The sequence below is a fragment of the Moschus berezovskii genome, chromosome 14 (genome assembly GCF_049115385.1).
Source record: "Moschus berezovskii isolate FMDL1 chromosome 14, NW_MosBer_1.0, whole genome shotgun sequence".
NCBI classification, from domain to species: domain Eukaryota; kingdom Metazoa; phylum Chordata; class Mammalia; order Artiodactyla; family Moschidae; genus Moschus; species Moschus berezovskii.
The window spans coordinates 46307080-46331293 of NC_142473.1; the positions used below are offsets into that span (position 1 = coordinate 46307080).

The 24214-nt window shown below is 43.5% G+C and overlaps 1 protein-coding gene and 1 non-coding gene across 2 annotated transcripts; both read left to right on the top strand.

Moving 5' to 3' along the window:
• The first annotated feature begins 2150 nt into the window (after positions 1-2150).
• On the top strand, positions 2151-12162 carry EIF4G2 (eukaryotic translation initiation factor 4 gamma 2). Its single transcript, XM_055422385.2, has 21 exons — positions 2151-2240; positions 2555-2620; positions 3207-3347; positions 3900-4002; positions 4709-4840; positions 4928-4994; positions 5291-5442; positions 5805-5915; positions 6074-6157; positions 6246-6344; positions 6801-6942; positions 7032-7192; positions 7552-7665; positions 8252-8377; positions 8542-8646; positions 8734-8949; positions 9026-9284; positions 9597-9801; positions 9957-10168; positions 10259-10380; positions 11333-12162. The coding sequence occupies exons 7-21, from the start codon at positions 5359-5361 to the stop codon at positions 11396-11398; spliced, it is 2106 nt and encodes a 701-aa protein (XP_055278360.2). The 5' UTR covers positions 2151-2240; positions 2555-2620; positions 3207-3347; positions 3900-4002; positions 4709-4840; positions 4928-4994; positions 5291-5358; the 3' UTR covers positions 11399-12162.
• Positions 7718-7866, top strand: LOC129554940 (small nucleolar RNA SNORD97). The gene has a single exon (XR_008685668.1). It is a non-coding gene; the product is annotated as a small nucleolar RNA SNORD97 (small nucleolar RNA).
• Positions 12163-24214: the final 12052 nt, after the last annotated feature.

The following is a 24214-nucleotide window of genomic DNA, read 5'->3' on the forward strand; positions in this document are numbered from 1 at the left end:
CCCAGGGGCGCCAGGCCTTAGCACTGCAGGCCAGTCCCAGGGAGGCTCAGCCTGCGAGGGGCAATCTCGGCTTCCCGGGGGCGCCAGGAAAATCAGTGCTCGCACATGCCAAGGACGGGAATCGGGCCGGGTGGAAGAGTTTCCTTCCCACATTCCCGGTGAGAAAACGAGGTGGAGAAGCTGAGGGCTGCATATCCCGAACACGGGATACGGACCCCGGGAACAAAGACACAGGAGGAAGACGAGGCATCCACTCCAACGCAGACTCAGAGGAGTCTACGACTTTACGCAAGCGAGCCGCATCTCGACAGTCCCCAGTTCCCCTTACGCCACTGGCTTGGTCTCAGAGCCTTCGCGAATACGGCTTTGCGCACTGCGGCGGGGCTGCACCGCAACCGAGCTTGGCCCTGTGGCTCCTCCCCGTCGCCCTGCGCCGATTGGCGGTAGACAGCAGCCAGGCCGCTGATTGGGTGGCGAAGGAGCCATTCGGGGCGGCTCTGGTGGGTTCGGCTGCCCTAGAGTGATAAGTTCGGCTTCAGACACGCCTCAGCGCCAGCAGCGAGTCGGAGCTCTATGGAGGTGGCGGCGAGTATCGGGTGGTGGCTGCAGCAGCGACTCTTCTGAGCTGTTTCAAGCCGGTTCCGACTCCTTCCTCCCCCTTCCCTCCCCCTTTTTTGTTTTCCGTTCCCCTTCCCCCTCCCTTCCCCGTCCCCGACGACCGGATCCTGAGGAGGCAGCTGCGGTGGCAGCTGCTGAGTTCTCGGTGAAGGTGAGTGGAGCTGCCGCCGCCGCTGCCGCCGCCGAGTGGAGCGCTCTAAAATGGCCGCCGTCCCTGGCCGCTTCTTCCCGAGCGGTACAAAATGGCGGCCACAAGCGGAACCGGGCGGGGCGACCTTTTTCTAGCGTTTCCTCCGGGCTTCTGGCACCTGGAAATTCCTCGTCTTTGTTCTCCCTTCCCGTCGCTGACGGAGTAGGAGGAAGTCGGCAGCCCCGGCGGTCTACGGCCGTCTTCGTGGCTGTCGGCTGCCGTCCTCCGCGGGGCCCGGGCCGACACGGGCCAAGGCGCGGGTGTGCTCGGACGTGGAGCGAGCGTGGCCGGGCGGCGCGCGCGGCGGGGAGGGACGTGGGGGGGGGCGGCCGTTGGCGCGGGACCAGCCGAGGCGGAGGAGTCCCGGAGCCCGGCCTCCCGGCGGGGAGGAGGTATGTGGGGCCGGGGCCGGCGGCGAGCGGCGGTGCTGCCCTTGGTTGGGGAGCGAAGGGCCTGCCCGGCGAACCCCGCCTGCGACGGGAGAAGGGAGGGAAATGAGGGGTTTTGAGCTTTCGTCGATTGGGCAGGGAGCGGCGAGGAGGCTGTCAGTCCCTCAGGGATTTATGGGTGGGAGGGGGCCGCTGCAGGCGGCAGCGGGTGGGAAGGAGGCCGCCTGTCTGCCCGAGAACAAAGAGCCGGGCGCCGGGCCGCGGGGGCGGCCTCCGCTCCTCCCAGAGGCTTGCCGCCGGCGGCTTCGCTGGGAGGCTGTCGGAAGCACTTCCCTAACTCGGGCCTGGGTGGGAGGAATCCACTGCTCTTTTGTTCCCAGGAAGGGGAAAATGGGGCGGAGGTTCCTGCTGCCATGTTGTGGCCCTAGTCTTCCGCCTGCTTGATGTCAGCCGCTGTGCGCCTCACGTTTCCCTCTCAGGCCCTCTGCACCCAGTTAAGGGGTGGACAGTGGGAAAGCCGTCTTCAGTTACCCCTTAGTCAATGTTTGTTGCTCGTCGCTGAGGCAGTGAAATCTATTACAAAGTTTTCACATGGTATGCCGGTTTGCTAACAGATTTTTCCAGTATTGATCTCCGTACTCAGCTGTAAAGGAGGCAGAATGTGGCATTTTCAAAGATTGATTCTATCTCTGTGTAGGCACTCCCTGCGTCCTTGAACACACGTGAATTTCCAAGTGACTAACAAAATTTTAACTGTTCATTTGTGTTTTGAGTACGTTCTATTAGTCTTATGAGACCTGCAATGCAGTTTAAGTTCAATCAACTGGAGTGTCGGGCTGAAATACCTTGTAACTGAAGGAGGGTTTACAGATTTGTATGTTAGAGGTGACTAATTTTGGTACTCTTTCTCATTCTAGGTTTTTCATTTCTCCCATCCTCTTCCCTCCCCACCCCATCCATAATATTATTCTTTTGAAGATTCTTCGTTGTCAAGCCGCCAAAGTGGAGAGTGCGATCGCAGAAGGGGGTGCTTCTCGTTTCAGGTATGTGTAAATTTTGTTTTGGCAATTATTAGGACCGAAAGAATAACCACACCAAATAGTTCAGACTTAATTGTGCTGCAGGATTAATTTATAATGTTCATGTACATTTCTTTAAAGCCCTTAAATTTCCACTGTTTTCTGTTCGCTATCTGAAGAATATAGTTACTTGGCTTTCCATTGGGCCTAAGTTCATTCTTCATCTGTGATATACTTACTGTAATGCAGAATAATTAAAAGAGATCCTATATCTTGTTTTGACTGAAACACACTTGGGGTGTACTTTTTTTTAAAAAAAAAGTTTTTCTTTTAAATAGTGCTTCTTCGGGCGGAGGAGGAAGTAGGGGTGCACCTCAGCACTATCCCAAGACTGCTGGCAACAGGTACAGTAAACAGTGAAAAGAGTGACTTATAACAGATGGAGGTTAATGGTCTTTCCAACATTACAGCATACAGTTAATAAGACATCAGCAATCCTAATTTTAATGGGCTTGATTTCTGCTACATATTCTAAATATAGAATATCAGTTCTTGATTATTCTTTAGCCAAATCATCTAATAAGAGTTGAGGCTCTCAAATTGCTCTTTTATTCTCTTACTTTTTGGATCAGTTTCACTGATGTTATTTCTTCAAACATTCATACCAAATTATAGTAATAAATCTGTAAGTGTATAACATGGTCATGAGACATTAGAAAATATTGGTTTTCACTATGTGGATCCTGGACCGGCATCACCTGTGAGCTTACTAGAGATGCGAGTTAATCAGGGCAGAGACTGGGGTGGGCCTGGGAGTCTTTTTAACAAGTTCTTCAGGTTATGAGCAATGATTAAGAGTTGCTTAGTTGTAAGGGAGTTGAGAAAACCTAAACTTTCTATTTAGAAGGATTTTTGATCTGTATGATACTTGATACGTGACTAGATGCTGTGCTTAAGTTGTCTTATTTTAATTCTCTTAATTTTTACTAGCGAGTTCCTGGGGAAAACCCCAGGGCAAAACGCTCAGAAATGGATTCCTGCACGAAGCACTAGACGAGATGACAACTCCGCAGCAAACAACTCCGCAAATGAAAAAGAACGACATGATGCAATCTTCAGGAAAGTAAGAGGGTAAGTTCATTAGGTCTGTTTTGTCTTTTAAAAGGAGGGGAGACTGGATTAACTGCTTCTCTTGTGTGTATGCTATATTACTTGAAGGCAATGTTCATAACTCTTAAGTGAATGCCAGTGTTGACAGTTTTAAGCTGAAAATCACATCCGTGTTTAGGGCTCAGTTAGTTGCTTTCGGTCATTAGATTAAAATGCAAAAGCTGACATATTGTGCTGACACACAAACAATTGTGCTTACCCACCTGGTGTGTAAGCCAGTGATGCCAAAATATAACAGTTTAGCTCCTGTATTTAGCCTCAATATTAAGGAGGGAGGCTCTTGATCTGGGTTTTGAGAATGAGATTTTCTTGTCCGGTAGCTGGGAACCCCCACCAGTTAGATAGGTGTTCTTAAATAGGTTTATTTCAACATTGCTTTGGTTAGATGGGTAAGAAAAATGTCTTGATGTTAAAGGAGAAAGGGATGAAAGGGAAAAAGCATAATTTAAAGGATATTTTTTAACTTGATAATTTTGTATGTTGCTGATACCTAGTCTGATCCCTTTTTCGTAGCATATTAAATAAGCTTACTCCTGAGAAGTTTGACAAGCTATGCCTTGAGCTCCTCAATGTGGGTGTAGAGTCTAAACTCATCCTTAAAGGGGTCATACTGCTGGTAAGTTAAATGTTGGCTTAACTGAAAGGAGGAAAATACTTTTAACCCAGGTTGGGTTTTGAGTGGGTTTTTTAGTTGTTTGCTTTTGTTTTTATACATTCATTGTTTTTACATTTTATACATTCATTGTTGCTTCTAAAACTGAAGTGAGTTAAGTGTGTGTATATTTGAACGCTGTTTTTTTTGTTTGTTTTGTTTTTTACTTTTGATGGTATAAGACTTAGAGGTCAATTTGAAATGGCATATACTGTGCTTGGGTTAATTGGGTTATCAGGCTCTTGGGGGCTGGAGTTGCTTTTTTTTCCCTTTTGTGAAAAATGCCACATTTTGGAAATAAGTTAGTTTTATGGTGATTCCATTTTTCCAAGATAATTTCAGCTCCTCAAAGGGGAGAGGGTTTCACTAGTATGAGATATATATAATTGGACTTTTTGGTGCACTGTAATAGCTGACATTTAAGTGCTTACATTCTTCCAGCCTGCGTGCTGGGCACTTTGCATGCCTCACCTTAAGTTCACGTAAGAAGCCGTACAAAAGAGATGTGCTTATTTCCAGGTTACCAATGAGGGAGGCATTTGTATAGGTAATTTGTCAGAAGTTTGCTGTGTGATTCAAAATCTTTAAGACTACAAGGAAGTATTAAGTTATAAAAAAAGGTTTTTACAAAAGTTGTCATATTTTTTTTTTAATGACATATTTTCTGTAGATTGTGGACAAAGCCCTAGAAGAGCCAAAGTATAGCTCACTGTATGCTCAGCTATGTCTGCGATTGGCAGAAGATGCACCAAACTTTGATGGCCCAGCAGCAGAGGGTCAACCAGGACAGAAGCAAAGCACAGTAAGTGGTCATGTGTGCTTGCTTGTTTTAAGTTGATTTGAAAGGTTTTATTATCAAACCCTGACAAATGTCTTTTGTTTCTTATAGACATTCAGACGCCTCCTAATTTCCAAATTACAAGATGAATTTGAAAACCGAACCAGAAATGTTGATGGTGAGAATTTAATACTTAGTAGTATTGTGTAGTGCTTCCCTGGTGGCTCAGGTGGTAAAGAATCTGTCTGCAATGCAGAAGACCTGGGTTTAATTCCTGGGTTGGGAAGATCCCCTGGAGATGGGAATGGCAACCCACTCTAGTATTCTTCCCTGGAGAATCCCATGGACAGAGGAGCCTGGCGAGCTGTAGTCTGTGCAGTCTCAAAGAGTAGGACATGACAGAATGACTAATACACAGTACTGTATATGTTCAACTTAATTCTGAATGTTGATTTTATTCTTAATTCTTTTTAGTCTATGATAAGCGTGAAAATCCCCTCCTCCCTGAGGAGGAGGAACAAAGAGCTATTGCTAAGATCAAGATGTTGGGGAACATCAAATTCATTGGAGAACTTGGAAAGCTTGATCTTATTCATGAATCTATCCTTCATAAGTGCATCAAAACAGTAAGTAATGATTGTGAATTTAAGCTTTCATTAATCACTGTGTACATCATTTTTGGGAGAAATGAGTCAGTTACAACTTTGCCATCTGAGACTTGGTGTGCTAGTTAAGTTTTTAGATTGCTGGCAGAACTGCTATTTATATGTTGTAAATATGGAAGTATGCAGTGTATTTTGCAAGATAGGGATAGAACTGATTCCCTACTTAGGTTTAAATCGCTTAATTTGGATAAATTTCTAGAACAGAAATCAGATAAGAATAGTAAGCTAGACATGAGGAACTGTATGCGTTAGTGGAAACTTACAGAAAAGTGCTACATCTAAACCAAGAAGAATTTGTAAACAACACGACATTTTCTTTGTAGCTTTTGGAAAAAAAGAAGAGAGTCCAACTCAAAGATATGGGAGAGGATTTGGAGTGCCTCTGTCAGATAATGAGGACAGTGGGACCTAGACTAGACCATGAACGAGCCAAGGTATGTGTGTTGCTAACACAAATAGTGTAAGTAGCTTGTCATAATTGTATTAAAATCAAACAGCTTACTTTGGTGATATGGAGGATTGCCTCTAGTCATTAACTTTGATAATATCTAGAAGTCTTAAGCAGTATACATTTTTATTTTTCTCTCTTTAGTCCTTAATGGATCAGTACTTTGCCCGAATGTGCTCCTTGATGTTAAGTAAGGAATTGCCAGCGAGGATTCGTTTCCTGCTGCAGGTAAACTATTTTCTTTAGGTGTGTTGGTAAGCTGGCTTTTGTCTAGGAGTATTGAAATAATATTTATTTAAAACTTTTTATTTTAAAGGATACCGTAGAGTTGCGAGAACACCACTGGGTTCCTCGCAAAGCTTTTCTTGACAATGGACCAAAGACGATCAATCAAATCCGTCAAGATGCAGTGAAAGTAAGTTTTGCTTTGGTTTTTAATCATTAAGTGGGTTTTATGTTTATAATGGCACAAAAACGCTTATTAAAACATCTTTTTTTGAGACTGTCTTTCTTACCAATAGAGCTTAATGGTTTGTCTTGTATTTTCTTGAGGGGGTGCTTCCCTGGTGTCTCAGAGGGTAAAGCGTCTGCCTGCAATGCAGGAGACCTGGGTTTGATCCCTGGGTCAGGAAGATCCCCTGGAGAAGGAAATGGCAACCCACTCCAGTACTCTTGCCTGAAAAATCCCATGGATAGAGAAGCCGGGTAGACTACAGTCCATGGGATTGCAAAGAGTCAGACACAACTGAGCAATTGATAAGAGAGATTCTCTTGAGAACAAGTTATTTATAGAGAATACATCAATGGCACTCTTATCCAGAGAAGTATTTCTGATTTTTCTGCTGTAAGAATTTTCACTTTTTTTCTGAAGGATCTAGGAGTGTTTATTCCTGCTCCTATGGCTCAAGGGATGAGAAGTGACTTCTTTCTGGAGGGACCGTTTATGCCACCCAGGATGAAAATGGATAGGGACCCACTTGGAGGACTTGCTGATATGTTTGGACAAATGCCAGGTGATTTTGAACAAAAGATGGTTTGGTTGCATTAAATAATAAGTTTAACAGTTTTAATAGTAAAGGGTTCTTCGTGTCTGTATTTTAAGGAAGCGGAATTGGTACTGGTCCAGGAGTTATCCAGGATAGATTTTCACCCACCATGGGGCGCCATCGTTCAAATCAGCTCTTCAATGGCCATGGGGGACACATCATGCCTCCCACACAGTCGCAGTTTGGGGAGATGGGAGGCAAGTTTATGAAAAGCCAGGTAAGAATAATACATCTAAGGATGTTTAGGCAACAAGTAATTAAATTTTGGAATACATATGGTTAGTTTTGTCTTTTAAAAAAGTGTAAAAGTTTTAGGTTTAGAAAACCTAAAAACAGTGTTTCTCTAAACCAAATTTATATCTGTGACAGTTGCTTCAAACTGGGTGAAATGATTATTCTTAAGATTAGTAAAGTATTAGTAAAATCACATCACTTTATTTGTCAGTTAGGTTAGAATTTTATTCTTCTGTTTCATCTTTTACTTTCTCTGGGCAAATGCAATCACTTTGGTACTTGATTACCATAATTTGTGGACCCCTTTTTATCTAGACTTTTCTTTCTCTCTTTCTGAAATAGGGGCTAAGCCAGCTCTACCATAACCAGAGTCAGGGACTCTTATCCCAGCTGCAAGGACAGTCGAAGGATATGCCACCTCGGTTTTCTAAGAAAGGACAGCTTAATGCAGATGAGGTACATTTGCCTATGTTATTTATATACCATAGTTTGTCAATTCAGAAATCTCTTGCCCGATGATTATAAAAAAGACGCCTTATTAGAGGACTTAATGCTGGCATTCTTTATCTTTACCTTCTTTCTCTCTTTTCTGTACTACTTTTTCTTTCTTTGAATGTCCAGCGTCCTGTGAGCGAAGATTATGAGATATGAGGGCAAGTCTTCAGTTAGAGTAAGGAAAATGGTTGTCAAGATTTTGATTGTGACTTCCCTGCAAATAGAATGACTCAGGATAAAGTAGAACGTTTTTTAAGCTCTAATTAAATTTTCTGGTTTTTATTGTCATGTTTTAGTGATGCTAATCCTTGGAGAGTTGTGGTATAAATACAAGATTTATAGCAATGTTGTATTTTTGTCTGGATCTTTAGTTTTCTTGCTTTAAATATAGCAGTAACATTTTTAGTTATTTAACTTAGACTTTTGCCGTAGAGTCCATCATGTGTGTATATGCTGAAGTAACTATAGGACATTGCAGCTTTGCAATTAATGTTGGTTTGCTGCTTGTTAACTTGGATATCTGTTTTGCTTTGTTTTCGATTTCTAGATTAGCTTGAGGCCTGCTCAGTCTTTCCTAATGAATAAAAATCAAGTGCCAAAGCTTCAGCCCCAAATAACTATGATTCCTCCTAGTGCACAACCACCACGCACTCAAACGCCACCTCTGGGACAGGTATGGGATGTATGTATGTAGTATGACATTTTCGATCGTTCCGGTACCTTTTGAAGATGTCTGAAGACTGCTTTTTAATGTTTGCTCTCAACTTCATAAGTACTTTTTTTAATGGTTAAAAAGTTATTAAACATTTATACTTAATCATTTTGCTGTTCTTTTAGACACCTCAGCTTGGTCTCAAAACTAATCCACCACTTATCCAGGAAAAGCCTGCCAAGACCAGTAAAAAGCCACCACCATCAAAGGAAGAACTGTTTAAACTAACTGTAAGTTTCAGACAATCTCATCGTTTAGCTCATGGGAGTATATCTGAGGTAGGAAAGCTAAAGATACTTGTATTTCGTTGTTTTCAGGAAACTGTTGTAACTGAATACCTGAATAGTGGGAATGCAAATGAAGCTGTCAATGGTGTAAGAGAGATGAGAGCTCCTAAACACTTCCTTCCTGAGATGTTAAGCAAAGTAATCATTCTGTCACTGGATAGAAGTGATGAAGATAAAGAAAAAGCAAGTTCTTTGATCAGTTTACTCAAACAGGAAGGGATAGCCACAAGTGACAACTTCATGCAGGTAGAACACTTTCTGATTCTTAAAAGAACTCTTCAAATTTGAACTGTGAACTGACTATGTACTATATTCCTTTCAGGCTTTCCTGAATGTATTGGACCAGTGCCCCAAACTGGAGGTTGACATCCCCTTGGTGAAATCATATTTAGCACAGTTTGCAGCTCGTGCTATCATTTCGGAGCTGGTGAGCATTTCAGAACTGGCTCAACCACTGGAAAGTGGCACCCATTTTCCTCTCTTCTTACTTTGTCTTCAGCAATTAGCTAAATTACAAGATCGAGAATGGTTAACAGAGCTTTTCCAACAGAGCAAGGTCAATATGCAGAAAATGCTCCCAGGTAAGAGAATGCTAGGGATTTTTGTTTTTAATATTAGATCTAAAAGTCCTTAGTACTTTGAGTGAATCTATATAGGTCAGTGTGATTATCCTGTCTGGGTAACAATAAGCATTACCACAGATAGACTTCACCTTTATAAAAAAGTTATTATGATGTAACTATTTTCATTTGGTCCAAATACAAAGTTTCCTTTGCTCAGTTCTTTTATTATTTTATGTAAATCTTGTGTGTTTGGGAAATTGTTTGTAAAGCAGTTTTAATAGACCAACTGAGTAAAATGAACTGATGATGGGAATGGCTTTGTCTCTTCAGAAATTGATCAAAATAAGGACCGAATGTTGGAGATCTTGGAAGGAAAGGGACTGAGTTTCTTATTCCCACTTCTCAAATTGGAGAAGGAACTGTTAAAGCAAATAAAGTTGGATCCATCCCCTCAAACCATATATAAATGGATTAAAGATAACATCTCTCCCAAACTTCATGTAGATAAAGGATTTGTGAACATCTTAATGACTAGGTAAGATAACAAAGTTGTGCTTTTCTACATTGAAAATAGTTAACCTGTGTTTAGTTTACTAGGAAGAAAGTCTACAAGGCAAGGGATTGAGAATTATGTTTCTTGAATTAGAAATTTTTCATTTGGAGGTTGTAACAAGATCTTTTTCTGTGCAGCTTCTTACAGTACATTTCTAGTGAAGTAAACCCACCCAGTGATGAAACAGATTCTTCCTCTGCTCCTTCCAAAGAACAGTTAGAGCAGGAAAAACAGCTGCTGCTTTCCTTCAAGCCAGTAATGCAGAAATTCCTTCATGATCATGTTGATCTACAAGTTAGTGCCCTCTATGCTCTTCAGGTGCACTGCTACAACAGCAACTTCCCAAAAGGTGAGAGGGGACTACTAGCAGCTTAATTGCAACAGACGGATGGGCAGTTCTTAAACACACCAAATACTGGGGTTACACTTTGTCTTCTAGGCATGTTACTCCGCTTTTTTGTTCACTTCTATGACATGGAAATTATTGAAGAAGAAGCTTTCTTGGCTTGGAAAGAAGATATAACCCAAGAGTTTCCAGGGAAAGGCAAGGCTTTGTTCCAGGTAAATCTTAGAGAAATTTGTCGTGCTTTTTCCATTTTACTTGGTATTACTCTAATGAAACTTTTAAAGTGAAATATAAGCAAAATAGCCTTGGTAATATTGCATACCATGATTTTCTAACTTACAAAGTGAATTCTAGCCCCGAGGAAAATTTTTAATGTCAGGGGATTCCATAGCATACATGGATCACCTGGAAAGTAATTTTCAAAGGAAGTTTCAGGTCTGATTGTAGACATTGTGACTTAAGTCTGTGTGTGGTATACAACTCAGGAGATTCTTGTACTACTTTTCCCAGGGGCCAGGCTTTGAGAAATGCTCATCTGTAGTATTCTTTACTCCTGAGGTTCTTAAGCTAGCTTCAGGAGGATCACCGTCACAGTGACCTTTGTCCTTAGTCTTGTCCTTGGGGAATTTGGTCCTAAAGTTCTGGGTGGGACTAGAAATTACTCTTGGGATCTTCTTTGTCCCCCTCCTCCCTCCCCAGCATTGCTAACATTTAAGTTTGGGATGAGCCACTGTCCCATATTAAAACAGTTCTGAAGTGTGATGGGAGTGGTGTCAAAGAATTGACACCCTTGTTAACTGGCCATAAACAGCTTGTTGTTATTGCTCAGTTGTGTCTCTTTGTGACTCCATGGACTAGCCCACCAGACTCCTCTGGCCATGGAATTCTCTAGGCAGGATTACTGAAGCGGGTTGCCATTTTCTCCCCCAGGAGATCTTCTCTACCCAGGGACCAAATCTGCTTCTACATTGACAGTCAATTCTTTACCCCTAAGCCATCAGGGAAGCCCCAAACAGTTTGTATGTTAGGTTCTGAACACTGCTTGAATTATAAGATGTGTGGTACTGTCTAAAACTTTTGTTCTTGGGGCAGTTGGCTGGTTGATTGGGAATACTGCTATTCTGTATTTTCTAAGTATTATTTATTTTGTTAAATTACAAATTACAGGTGAATCAGTGGCTAACCTGGCTAGAAACTGCTGAGGAAGAAGAATCAGAGGAAGAAGCCGACTAAAAGAACCAGCCAAAGCCTTAAATTGTGCAAAACATACTGTTGCTATGATGTAACTGCATTTGACCTAACCACTGCGAAAATTCATTCCGCTGTAATGTTTTCACAATATTTAAAAGCAGAAGCACGTCAGTTAGGATTTCCTTCTGCATAAGGTTTTTTTGTAGTGTAATGTCTTAATCATAGTCTACCATCAAATATTTTAGGAGTATCTTTAATGTTTAGATAGTATATTAGCAGCATGCAATAATTACATCATAAGTTCTCAAGCAGAGGCAGTCTATTGCAAGGACCTTCTTTGCTGCCAGTTATCATAGGCTGTTTTAAGTTAGAAAACTGAATAGCAACACTGAATACTGTAGAAATGCACTTTGCTCAGTAATACTTGAGTTGTTGCAATATTTGATTATCCATTTGGTTGTTACAGAAAAATTCTTAACTGTAATTGATGGTTGTTGCCGTAATAGTATATTGCCTGTATTTCTACCTCTAGTAATGGGCTTTATGTGCTAGATTTTAATATCCTTGAGCCTGGGCAAGTGCACAAGTCTTTTTAAAAGAAACATGGTTTACTTGCACAAAACTGATCAGTTTTGAGAGATCGTAAATGCCCTTGAAGTGGTCTTTGTGGGTGTGAAACAAATGGTGAGAATTTGAATTGGTCCCTCTTATTATAGTATTGAAATTAAGTCTACTTAATTTATCAAGTCATGTTCATGCCCTGATTTTATATACTTGTATCTATCAATAAACATTGTGATACTTGATACAGTTGTGTAACTTTTTAAGTCAGTTTAGTTCAGTTGCTCCGTCATGTCCGACTCTGGACTGCAGCTCCCCAAGCTTCCCTGTCCATCACCAACTCCCAGAGCTTGCTCAAACTCAACGTCCATCTAGTTGGTAATGCCATCCAGCCATCTCATCCTTTGTCATCCCCTTCTCCTGCCTTAAATCTTTGCTAGCATCAGGGTCTTTTCCAAGGAGTCACTTCTTTGCATCAGATGGCCAAAGTATTGGGAGCTTCAGCTTCAGTCCTTCCAGTGAATATTCAGGATTGATTTCCTTTTTCTCCAACACCACATTTCAAAAGCATCAATGCCTCGGCACTCAGCTTTCTTTATAGTTCAACTCAACATCCATATGTGACTACTGGGGAAACCATAGCTTTTGACTAGACTTTGAAGTAGTGCATAAAGATATATGAAGAAGTGACAGCTTTTGTTTTGAGCTAGGACTTAGGAATTTTAAATACATAGACATAAATAATTTTGATCGGAAGTTCAAGGTGGTCGTTCCTCTTTATTTTTGGTTACTGGAAGTAACCAATATATAGTTCCTGTCATCAAGGATGGTGCTGAGAAGTCTGAATTGGGAGGGACATTACTAATGCATAGCAACAAAACTTGAATGTGCTGACATCTTTTCATTGTCATACTGAAATGCATGGTGAATGCCTTCTTACTGGTTGTCCTTCCCAGGAAGATCCTTGAAACCCTAAAGTAACCATTAAAACTGGCTCCTTAACTCTAACTGAAGCTAGCTCTTCCCTGTATTCTAGCAGACTTCATTAAAGTTATAACATATTCTGGTAGATAATTTGTTAGTATGAAATTAAAACTAAGTGGAGTATCAAGAAGCTGACTTTCAGTTCAGTCGCTCAGTCGTGTCCGACTGCGACCCTGTGAATCACAGCATGCCAGGCCTCCCTGTCCATCACCAACTCTCGGAGTTCACTCAAACTCATGTCCATCGAGTCGGTGATGCCATCCAGCCATCTCATTTTCTGTCGTCCCCGTCTCCTCCCACCCCCAATCCCTCGTAGCATCAGACTCTTCCAGTGAGTCAACTCGTCTTTATACTAGACTGTAAATAAAAACTGCATTCCTGGCCCCTCTATTCAACCCTCCCCAAAGGGGAAACAGCAAAGTATTTGGTTGGATTCATTTACAACAAGAACTTCCAATCAAAAATGGGCCAAAGAACTAGACATTTCTCCAAAGAAGATATACAGATGGCTAACACATGAAAAGATGCTCAGCATCACTCATAATCAGAGAAATGCAAATCAAAACCACAATGAGGTACCATTTCACACCAGTCAGAATGGCTGCTATCCAAAAGTCTACAAGCAATAAATGCTGGAGAGGGTGTGGAGAAAGGGGAACCCTCTTACACTGTTGGTGGGAATGCAAACTAGTACAGCCACTGTGGAGAACAGTGTGGAGATTCCTCAAAAATCTGGAAATAGAACTGCCATATGATCCAGCAATCGTACTCCTGGGCATACACAGTGAGGAAACCAGAATTGAAAGAGACACATGTACTCCAATGTTCACTGCAGCACTGTTTACAATAGCCAGGACATGGAAGCAACCTAGATGTCCATCTGCAGACAAGTGGATAAGAAAGCTGTGGTACATATACACAATGGAGTACTACTCAGCAATTAAAAAGAATATGTTTTAATTAGTTCTAATGAGGTGGATGAAACTGGAGCCTATTATAGAGTGAAGTAAGTCAGAAAGAAAAACACCAATACAGTATATTAACACATATATATGGAATATAGCAAGAGGATAACAATAACCCTGTATACAAGACAGCAGCAGAGACACGGATGTGTGGAGCAGTCTTTCGGACTCTGTGGGAGAGGGCGAGGGTGGGATGATTTGGGAGAATGCCATTGAAACATGTATACTATTATATTTATAACGAATCTGACGTGGTTGGGGGCTCCCCACCTCAACACTCTGGATTCAAGAGGCCATTCCTTCTGGAAGTGTATAAATTAGCCTGGGATAGAACCTGCACGCTGAATTTACTAATTAAGAAATGAGAAACCATAACTATAAAGGTGGCATAGAAATACAAGAAACCATTCTTAAGTAATCTTTTAAAACTTTGAACAGAGTTACAGATTTTACCATTTGTTATAAACTGATATAAATAGTGTAACCAGAACCAAAAGAAAATTAGTATTGTGTGAATTCTGAAGCAGTTTCAACATGTAGGAATAATGTGGACTTTCTTGAGTTTTACACATTCATAAGTGAATGGTCTGTATCTTGTGCCTTTGTTGGTTTTCTGTGAGCTGTAGTTTCTGGGAAGTGAGCAGCTCTCATTCCTGTAACTCTTGTAATCCAGTCATTCGTGTGCCTCCTTCATGAGGATTCAGTGCGGCTGTGGTGCTGTTATCCCTCTGATAGCAACTCTAACTCGGTGTAAAGCCCCAAAGTTCTGTTACTTACTTTTATTTTATATTGTACTATATTTTATTTACAGTGTTGTGTTTGTTTCAGGTGTATAGCAAAGTGATACAGTCGTATATATATATATGAATTAACAAAAGCAGTTCCCGTCTTTTGATGGGGTGCTCATGGTTTATAACATAAATGGCATTATTTTGAGAGAGGGATAACTTAGATATGGCATTGGGTTTTTTTTTCTTTTTGCAGCCTGAGGTAGTTGTAAAATAACTTAATGTAGCTTTTTACAACTGTGTATTCTATAGTATTTTTTCTTTTGGTGAAATTTTAACTGTTAATGTTTTTGGCATTGTGCTTTGTACCATTTATTAAATAAAAAGTTAAAAAAATAAAACAAAAACTGCATTCCTGGCCCCTCTATTCAACCCTCCCCAAAGGGGAAACAGCAAAGTATTTGGTTGGCTTCATTTACAACCAGAATTCTCCCAATTTAGCTAGAGAATTGGGCCAAAAGAAGTTCCAGACTTAAACCTGGCGTGCATTAGTTTGTCAGAGGGTACTTTCATACCTCCCCACCCTGATACTTCAAGAACAAATACATCTTAAAGAATAATATTCCCATCTTGTGCGGGAAAAACATTTTAAAACCTGCCACACTACGGAATGACAGTATTTACATGTTTCTTGTATCAAGGACAATGCTTTGGTATCAGTGTGCAAATTCTTACATGTAATAGTTAACATGTCTAAGATTCCACATCATACCCAACTTTGGTGTTCCTTTATATACAGCAAGACAGGTTGTCTTCATTTTGTCGACTCATTTTCTTCCTGATCTCTAACAGGTTGCACTTCATTCCTACACCAGAACTTTGTTGAGATCACCAGTAACTCCAGAGCAATTAACTAGTAGGTATTCATTATCCCATAAGCAGTGTTTTAACAATTTCTTGAGACTCTTGAGAACATGTCTTTTCCTTCTTGCTCTGTTCTTTCTTAATCTCATCAGGCAAGTGCCTGCTGTCAAACCCAATGTCCAATTAATTATCAAATCTTGGTGATTTTCCCTTCAAAACATTAGAAACTGAGTAACACCTCTTCCACTGTGGCTCTCATTTCTCACCTGGATAACATGCCAGCCTTAACTGGATTCTCTGCCTTCACTCTCCTTGTAGTCTCTTCAGCAGTAGCCAGAGGATGGTGGCTCAGAGGTTAATGCGTCTGCCTCCAATGCGGGAGACCCGGGTTTGAGCCCTGGGTTGGGAAGATCCCCTGGAGAAGGAAATGGTAACCCATTCCAGTATTCTTGCCTGGGGAATCCCATGGATGGAGAAGCCTAGTAGGCTACAGTCCACGGAGTTGCAAAGAGTTGGACATGACTGAGCAACAGAACAGAGGAATCCTTTCAAGAAAAAACAAATACTGCTTCGCACAAAATCTACCAAAGTGACTTCTCACCTAGATTTTTAAGTCAGTATTTAAAATTGTTCTGCACAGCCCTGGGTCTGGTTTAGTGTCCCCTCCTCCTGCCTCTACCCACACTGTATTTCTCTGATCTAGGTTTCTGCCACTGACTCTTGCTCATTCTGTTCTCACTACCCTGGCCTTCTTGAGGTTCCTGGGATGTGCCAAGCACCGGAGGTTTTCTGTTCCTGCTACCCTGTGGATAACTGGGTGATGGCTCTCTTCCCCTGTCAGGTCTTGGCTCAAATATCACTTTATAGGGTCCATACTGTCTATCTTAAGTATAATCTTGGGCATACCCTTCCTCTCTTCGCTGCTGTAGGTATCTCCCATGTCTGCCATTGTTTTGTGATATGCTGCTTATTTGCAATTGACTGTCTCCAGAATGTGAGGAGCATGACATTTTTGACTGTTCGGCTCACTGCCGTATCCCCAGAACTTATTAGTGCCTAGCACACATGGGCTTCCTTTGTAGCTCAGTCGATAAAGAATCTGCCTGCAGTGCAGGAGACCCAGGTGGGATCCCTGGGTCAGGAAGATCTCCTGGAGAAGGAAATGGTAACTCACTCCGGCATTCTTGCCTGGAAAATCACATGGACAGAGGAGCCTGGTGGGGCTGCAGTCCATGGGGTCGCAAAAAGTCGGGCACGACTGAGCGACTAACCCTTAGCACACATAGGCATCTCAGTATTTTTGAACAAAATCACCAGTTATGCTACATTGGCAGGATTTGGACACAGACGGAGAGGAATGGAAAGAACCCAGACGATGGTGTTCTAGATCTAGGGTTGGTTCCGATCACTAGCACCGTGGCTAGGCAAAATATTTGAGTCTTGATTTCTGTTGAAAATGAGACTAAGGCTTAAGTGCTGCCATAAGATCTAAGTAAGGTGGTTCCATGGAAGTCACTAGCAGAGGAACTCACACAGCCGTCCTTCAGTGTACATGTGAATGACCTCAGCAGCTTTTCTATGACATGAGAACTGCTTCCTGCCTGAGCTTGCACCTGATCAGTCCAATGGGCATTTCCCAGTTTTCCTATTTGACATCAAAAACATTCAATGATTGACTGCTCTTTTTCCTATCGTTTTCCTCTCAGGCTTTTCCTTGTTCTCCTTTAAAGGCTCTTTTCTATAGCCTGGTTCATGAGTGTTACTGTTCTGCTTTCCTCTCTGAACACTGCCAAACTCACCCCGTATTACCACCTGTGTGGTAGATTACCACCTATGTGCTGACGGCACCTGTATCTTGAGTCCAAACCTCTTTCCAGAACATCAAACCAGCTTCTGGACATTTTATCTCAGTGTACCACGAGCACATGTCCATCAGTAAACTTTCCCTCAAACCAACACTTCCTGCTCTCCTGGCTCTCAATGATGCCCCATCCAAGCCAAAAACCTAAGTCATGTTTTAATCCCCTTCTTGGTTTCGACCAATCACCCACCGGGTGCCCATCTTTCATTACAGCTCTTGAAGTCATTTACCTCCCGTTTCTTCACTGCACCACCCTAGTCCAAGCACCATCATCTCATGGGTGAAGTGCTGCCACAGGCTTCTGCATTGTCTCCCTGCCTTTCGTCTTACTCTCTTTCGAAAGTCCATTCTCCACATTATCCTCAGAGCAGCCTTTTTGTGAAAGTCTGATCCTTTCTCTGCCCTTCAGTAGCTCCTAGTTTTCCTCAGAGTAAAATTCAGATCTTCTAATAATCAAGGTTCCAAGTTATCCTTTTGCCCCCTTTTGCATTCTCTTCATTTTCTTTCTCGGCCTTTGCACAGGCTGTTTCCTCTGCCTGGAACGTTGCTGGCACTGCTATACACACCTCTTTGTGCCCCTTCAACTATCTTATTCATCCTTCAGGTATTAGCATAAAATTCCCACATTTGGGAAACCTGACATTTTCTGCCTAGGTTGTTAGGAGCTTGTGCCCATCAGCGTTCTTGGCTGCAAAGAGAAACTTACTAATGGACAAACTAAGAAGAAAAGGAATTTCTTCGAACTCAAGGGATCCACAGGAAGCACAGAGAACCAGGTTTAAAAATGAAGGGGCACTTCCCTGGTAGTAGAGTGGATAAGAATCCACCTGTCAATGCAGGGGACACAGGTTCGATCCCTGATTCTGGAAAATTCCACATGCAAATTCCACGGGCAACAGCCCGTGGGCCACAACTACTGAGTCTGCACTCAAGAGCCTGTGAGTCGCCAACTACTGAAGCCCCTGGGTCTAGAGCCTGTGCTCCACAAGAGAAGCCACTACAATGAGAAGTCCACGCACTGCAGCTAGAGAGTAGCCCCCACTTGCTGCAACTAGAGAAAGCCCGCATGCAGCATGGAAGACCCAGGGTAGCCAAAAATAAAACTTTAAAAATGAATACACTAAGGGAAGGTAGGCAGTCCTGTATCAGAGAAATAGCCTGACTAGGACAGTGCTGTAAAACCAACCCTGCAGACTTCAGAGCGTCCCCTGCCTGTATCTGAATGAACTGCCTAGTGACACCAGGTCCAGGTCAGAGGCCTGGGCAGAAGCCTGCAGTTGACTTAGGTCGTGTGTCCACCCCTTGCCGCCCTGGTTTCCTTTAGTGGACCAGGGATCTGGCTTTTGTGTCCAGCAGACCCTAACTGCCGGCAATGCTGTGTGTGTGATGGGGGAGGGACCTCTGGAAGAGATGTGGATGGACAGCTGGGGAAAAAAAGGTCATTGTCCACTGGGAGTCCTCTCTGCCCCGCTTCTCCACCTGGAACTTACTACACTGTATTGTGAACACCTGCTTGCTGCCTGTCTTTCCACTGTCCACTCCAAGAGGAGGTGGGGAATGTCTCATTCGTTGCTCTACTCCCAGTGCCTAGCACAGAGCCGGGCAACATTAAGGATCAATAAATAGGTATGGCATGCAACATGAATCTAGGTTTTGTGGAACCCAAATTTTATGCAGTTAAGGGTGGAAGCGGAGAAGGCAATGGCAAGCCACTCCAGTACTATTGCCTAGAAAATCCCATGGATGGAGGAGCCTAGTAGGCTGCAGTCCGTGGGGTCGCTAAGGGTCGGACGCGACTGAGTGATTTCACTTTCACTTTTCACTTTCACATTGGAGGAGGAAATGGCGGCCCACTCCAGTGTTCTTGCCTGGAGAATCCCAGGGACAGGGGAGCCTGGTGGGCTTCCGTCTATGGGGTCACACAGAGTCGGACGCGACTGAAGTGACTTAGCAGCAGCAGCAGCAGCAAGGGTGGAAGAGAAGTTGTGGCTCTTAAAGAATACAAAATTGAGTTCAGGGTCCATAGGAGTCCTATGTAAGGAATGGTCTTGAACTGTGAGCTTTGTTCTGGGCCAAACTTGGTAACTCTGAGTGAGAGACTAGAGTTTATACACTACATTATAATAATTTTCATACCTATTTGTACCCACTAGGCAGAAACTAAAAACAGGATATTTATCAAAAATCCTTGTTGAAGGGACTTGACATTTTCTCATTTGTGGCTGCCCTGGCCCTATTGGGCTTCCCAGGTGGTGCTAGTGGTAAAGAACCCACATGCCAATGCAGGAGACATAAGAGATGCGGGTTCAATCCCTGGGTTGGGAAGATCCCCTGAAGTAGGGCACAGCTACCCTCTCCAGTATTTGCCTGGAGAATCCCAAGGACAGAGGAGCCCGGTGGGCTACAGTCCATGGGGTTGCAAAGAGTCGGACACGACTGAAGCAACTTAGCACACATGCATGGCCCTACCATTTCCCAGTGCTTTCATTCCAATCACAAAGCACCCAATTCCCAACATCCCATTAACTTATTCATTCATACTTGCAAAAATAAGTGCCTCATTTGTGCCAGCCGGGCACTCGGGGCTGGAACACAGCATGAGTAAGATGCCATCTCTCCCCCCAGGGAGCCCACTGTCCAGCAGGGGAGCTGACGAGAGCAGACCCTGTGGCCATGGGGCAGACGGTGGACACACTGAGATGGGAGAACGGGACCTCCTGAGGGGAGAGGAGGAAACATCCCAGAGAAGCTGAGCCTTCAAGGAAGAATGGCTTTCCCAGCAAACGTTTGAGGGAGGGCTTTCAAGGCACAAGTGGGGAACCCAACTCCACTTGTCTCCTGGCTCCACAGAGCTGCAATCTCCCTTCCACTTGACACCAGGCAGAGCCCACTTCCAAATGAGGGGACGTCTTTCATCTTCTGCTGGAGAACAGCAGCTGTTCAGCGGGGCCAGGAGGACAAGGAATCACAAAGCTCTTTCACATTTATCCCAATCAATTTTGAGGCTTCCAAGAAGCATCCTCCAAGGAAAGCCAGGGCTCTTGCCAAGGGGACTTCTCAGCATGCAGCAGAGAGGAGTAGAAACAGGATGCTGAAGTCACATAAGCTGCCCAGACCCACAGGCTGTCCTCCCAGCCCACATCACCTGGAGTTAGTCCAGGAGGATGGGATACAGCAAGGCCACCTATCAGGATTGCGCCTTCTGCTGAGCTCCCAGGAGAAGACACTCCTCCTTAGCAGAAATATATTGTATCCTTGTCCCCAACGAAAGGCCAAGACCTATTTGACATGCTCTTCAGTGGGAGAAGAGAAAGTGAGGAGAAGGGGACGACAAAGGATGAGATGGCTGGATGGCATCACCGACTCGATGGACATGAGTTTGAGTGAACTCCGGGAGTTGGTGATGGACAGGGAGGCCTGGCGTGCTGTGATTCATGGGGTCGCAGAGTCGGATACGACTGAGCGACTAAACTGAACTGAACTAGATGATGTAACAATGTGACTGATAAGCAGTGAATCCTTGAGAGCTGTTCAGGTCTCCATGAGACATGCAGAGTCATAGACCAGAGCCTGTATCCCAGCTTCCCCATTAATTAGTTCTATGAGCTTAGGTCAATAGCTTTACCTCTCTGGGCTTCATTTGCCTTAAATGTGAAATAATCCTTGGTGTGTCCACCTCCTATGGGGGTTGTGAGGAGACAGATAGATAATGAAAAACGGTGTTGTTCAGGTATGGGATTGTTCTCCAAGTCCATTCATCTCATAAATATTTATTGAGTCTCAGCTATGTGTCAGGCACCATTCCAGTGCTAGATACACCAGCCAATGAGGGAACGTCTTCTTAGGAAGCAAACACTCTAGGTGATAGGAAAGAGAGAGAACAGACACATATATACTGTTGGTAGTAAAGAGTGCTTTGCGTGAAGAAATAAAGAGAAGAGATAAGGAGGGACACACTTGCTTCTTGAAATAGGGAGGAAGTGACCTTTGAGCAAAGATCTGAATGAAGCGAGGGAGTGAACTACACAGATATCTGCAGGAAGTGGGGGAGGAAAGCCGCCAATGGCCCTGAGACGGGAACACGGTGCAGTGCCTGAGGGTCAGTGCAGAGGTCGGTGTGACTGAATAGACCAGGGGCCTGAGGCTGGAGAGGGGCAGGGGCGACATGTAGAACTAGCAGGACAGAATTATGGCTTTAGGTTTTTTCCTAAGTGGAATGAACTGTCTTTGGAGGATTCCTATTAATAGTTATCAATGATGTTAATAACATTAATACTAACCAGTGCTATGCTATGGCATATTATTATGATTATTCTAATTAATGGGGCTTCCCAAGTGATGCTAGTGGTAAAGAACCTGCCTGACAATTCAGGAGACATAAGAGACATGGGTTCAATCTCTGGGTGGGGAATATCCCCTGGAGAAGGAAATGGCAAGCCACTCCAGCATTCTTGCCTGGAGAATCCCATGGACAGAGGAGCCTGACAGGCTACAGTCCATGGTGTAGCAGAGTCAGACACAACTGAACGACTAACAAACATGCTAGCTAAAATTTCTTGGGCATTTAATCTATGCCAGGCTGGACTTGGGCTCGATAAAGGACAGAAATGGTATGGACCTAACAGAAGCAGAAGATATTAAGAAGAGGTGGCAAGAATACACAAAAAAGATCTTCATGACAAAGATAATCACAATGGTGTGATCACTCACCTAGAGCCAGACATCCTGGAATGTGAAGTCAAGTGGGCCTTAGAAAGCATCACTATGAACAAAGCTAGTGGAGGTGATGGAATTCCAAACCCTGAAAGATGATGCTGTGAAAGTGCTGCATTCAATATGCCAGCAAATTTGGAAAACTCATCAGTGGCCACAGGACTGGAAAAGGTCAGTTTTCATTCCAATCCCAAAGAAAGGCAATGCCAAAGAATGCTCAAACTACCGCACAATTGCACTCATCTCACATGCTATCAAAGTCATGCTCAAAATTCTCCAAGCCAGGCTTCAGCAATACGTGAACCATGAACTTCCAGATGTTCAAGCTGGTTTTAGAAAAGTCAGAGGAACCACAGATCAAATTTCCAACATCTGCTGGATCATGGAAAAAGCAAGAGAGTTCCAGAAAAACATCTATTTCTGCTTTATTGACTATGCCAAAGCCTTTGACTGTGTGGATCACAAGAAACTGTGGAACATTCTGAAAGAGATGGGAATACCAGACCACCTGACCTGCCTCTTGAGAAACCTGTATGCAAGTCAGGAAGCAACAGTTAGAACTGGACATGGAACAACAGACTGGTTCCAAATAGGAAAAGGAGTATGTCAAGGCTGTATATTGTCACCCTGCTTATTTAACTTATATTTAGAGTACATCATGAGAAACGCTGGGCTGGATGAAGCACAAGCTGGAATCAAGATTGCAGGGAGAAATATCAATAACCTCAGATATGCAGATGACACCACCCTTATGCAGAAAGTGAAGAGGAACTAAAAAGCCTCTTGATGAAAGTGAAAGTGGAAAGTGAAAAAGTTGGCTTCAAGCTCAACATTCAGAAAACAAAGATCATGGCATCTGGTCCCACCACTTCATGGGAAATAGATGGGCAAACAGTGGAAACAGTGTCAGACTTTATTTTTTGGGGCTCCAAAATCACTGCAGATGGTGACTGTAGCCATGAAATTAAATGACACTTATTCCTTGGAAGGAAAGTTATGACCAACCTAGATAGCATATTAAAAAGCAGAAACATTTCTTTGCCAACAAAGGTCCATCTAGTCAAGGCTATGGTTTTTCCACTGGTCATGTATGGATGTGAGAGTTGAACTATAAAGAAAGCTGATCGCCGAAGAATTGATGCTTTTGAACTGTGGTGTTGGAGAAGACTCTTGAGAGTCCCTTGGACTGCAAGGAGATCCAACCAGTCCATTCTAAAGGAGATCAGTCCTGAGTGTTCATTGGAAGGACTGATGCTAAAGCTGAAACTCTGATATTTTGGCCACCTCATTTGAAGAGTTGACTCACTGGAAAAGACTCTGATGCTGGAGGGATTGGGGGCAGGAGGAGAAGGGGATGACAGAGGATGAGATGGCTGGATGGCATCACCGACTCGATGGACGTGAGTTTGCGTGAACTCCAGGAGTTGGTGATGGACAGGGAGGCCTGGCGTGCTGCGATTCTTGGGGTCACAAAGAGTCGGACACGACTGAGAGACTGAACTGAACTGAGGCTGGACTAGGTACCATTTCATCTTCCCAACCTCCTTGGGGCAGGTACTGTGCCATTTCTGTTTCACTGATGAGGAAACTGAGGCTCTGAGAAGTTAAACACCTTACCCAAGGACTTTGCTTTACTCAGCCCATGGTTAGGAGCACCTTCCTCATGCTCTTTTGAAAGTTTGAAGTCACGGAATCATGATTTGGACCCTGCATCACATCTCAAAGAGCCAACTCGCCCCACCACATGCACGACTACATGTCGAGAGGACAGAGAAGTGGTAAGAAAGTAGAAAACCCATCCTGGCGGCAGTGAGCCCCTCCTCCCTGGGGTGCCCAGAGCTGGTGCAGCACTTCTGAGGGTCGGGCCACAGGACCCGAGGCGAGGAGCAATCAGCCTCTAAACCCCCTGGTTATGGGTTCAGTTGTGCCCCCTCAAAAGATATGTTGATGTCCTCACTGTCAGTACCTGCCAGTGTTCCCTCGTTTGGAAATCAGGTCTTTGCAAATGTCATCAAGTTGTATCAAAAAGCACAAAGAAATTTAACACAGATTTAACCATTATTCCTGGGGACATGATCACACAATCCAAAGAGTTAGGGGAAAAGGTAAACAAGCCATTTTAAGGATCATTTTAAAACTCCGTACCCTAAACAGAGTTGGAAAATACCCCACCTACTGGACA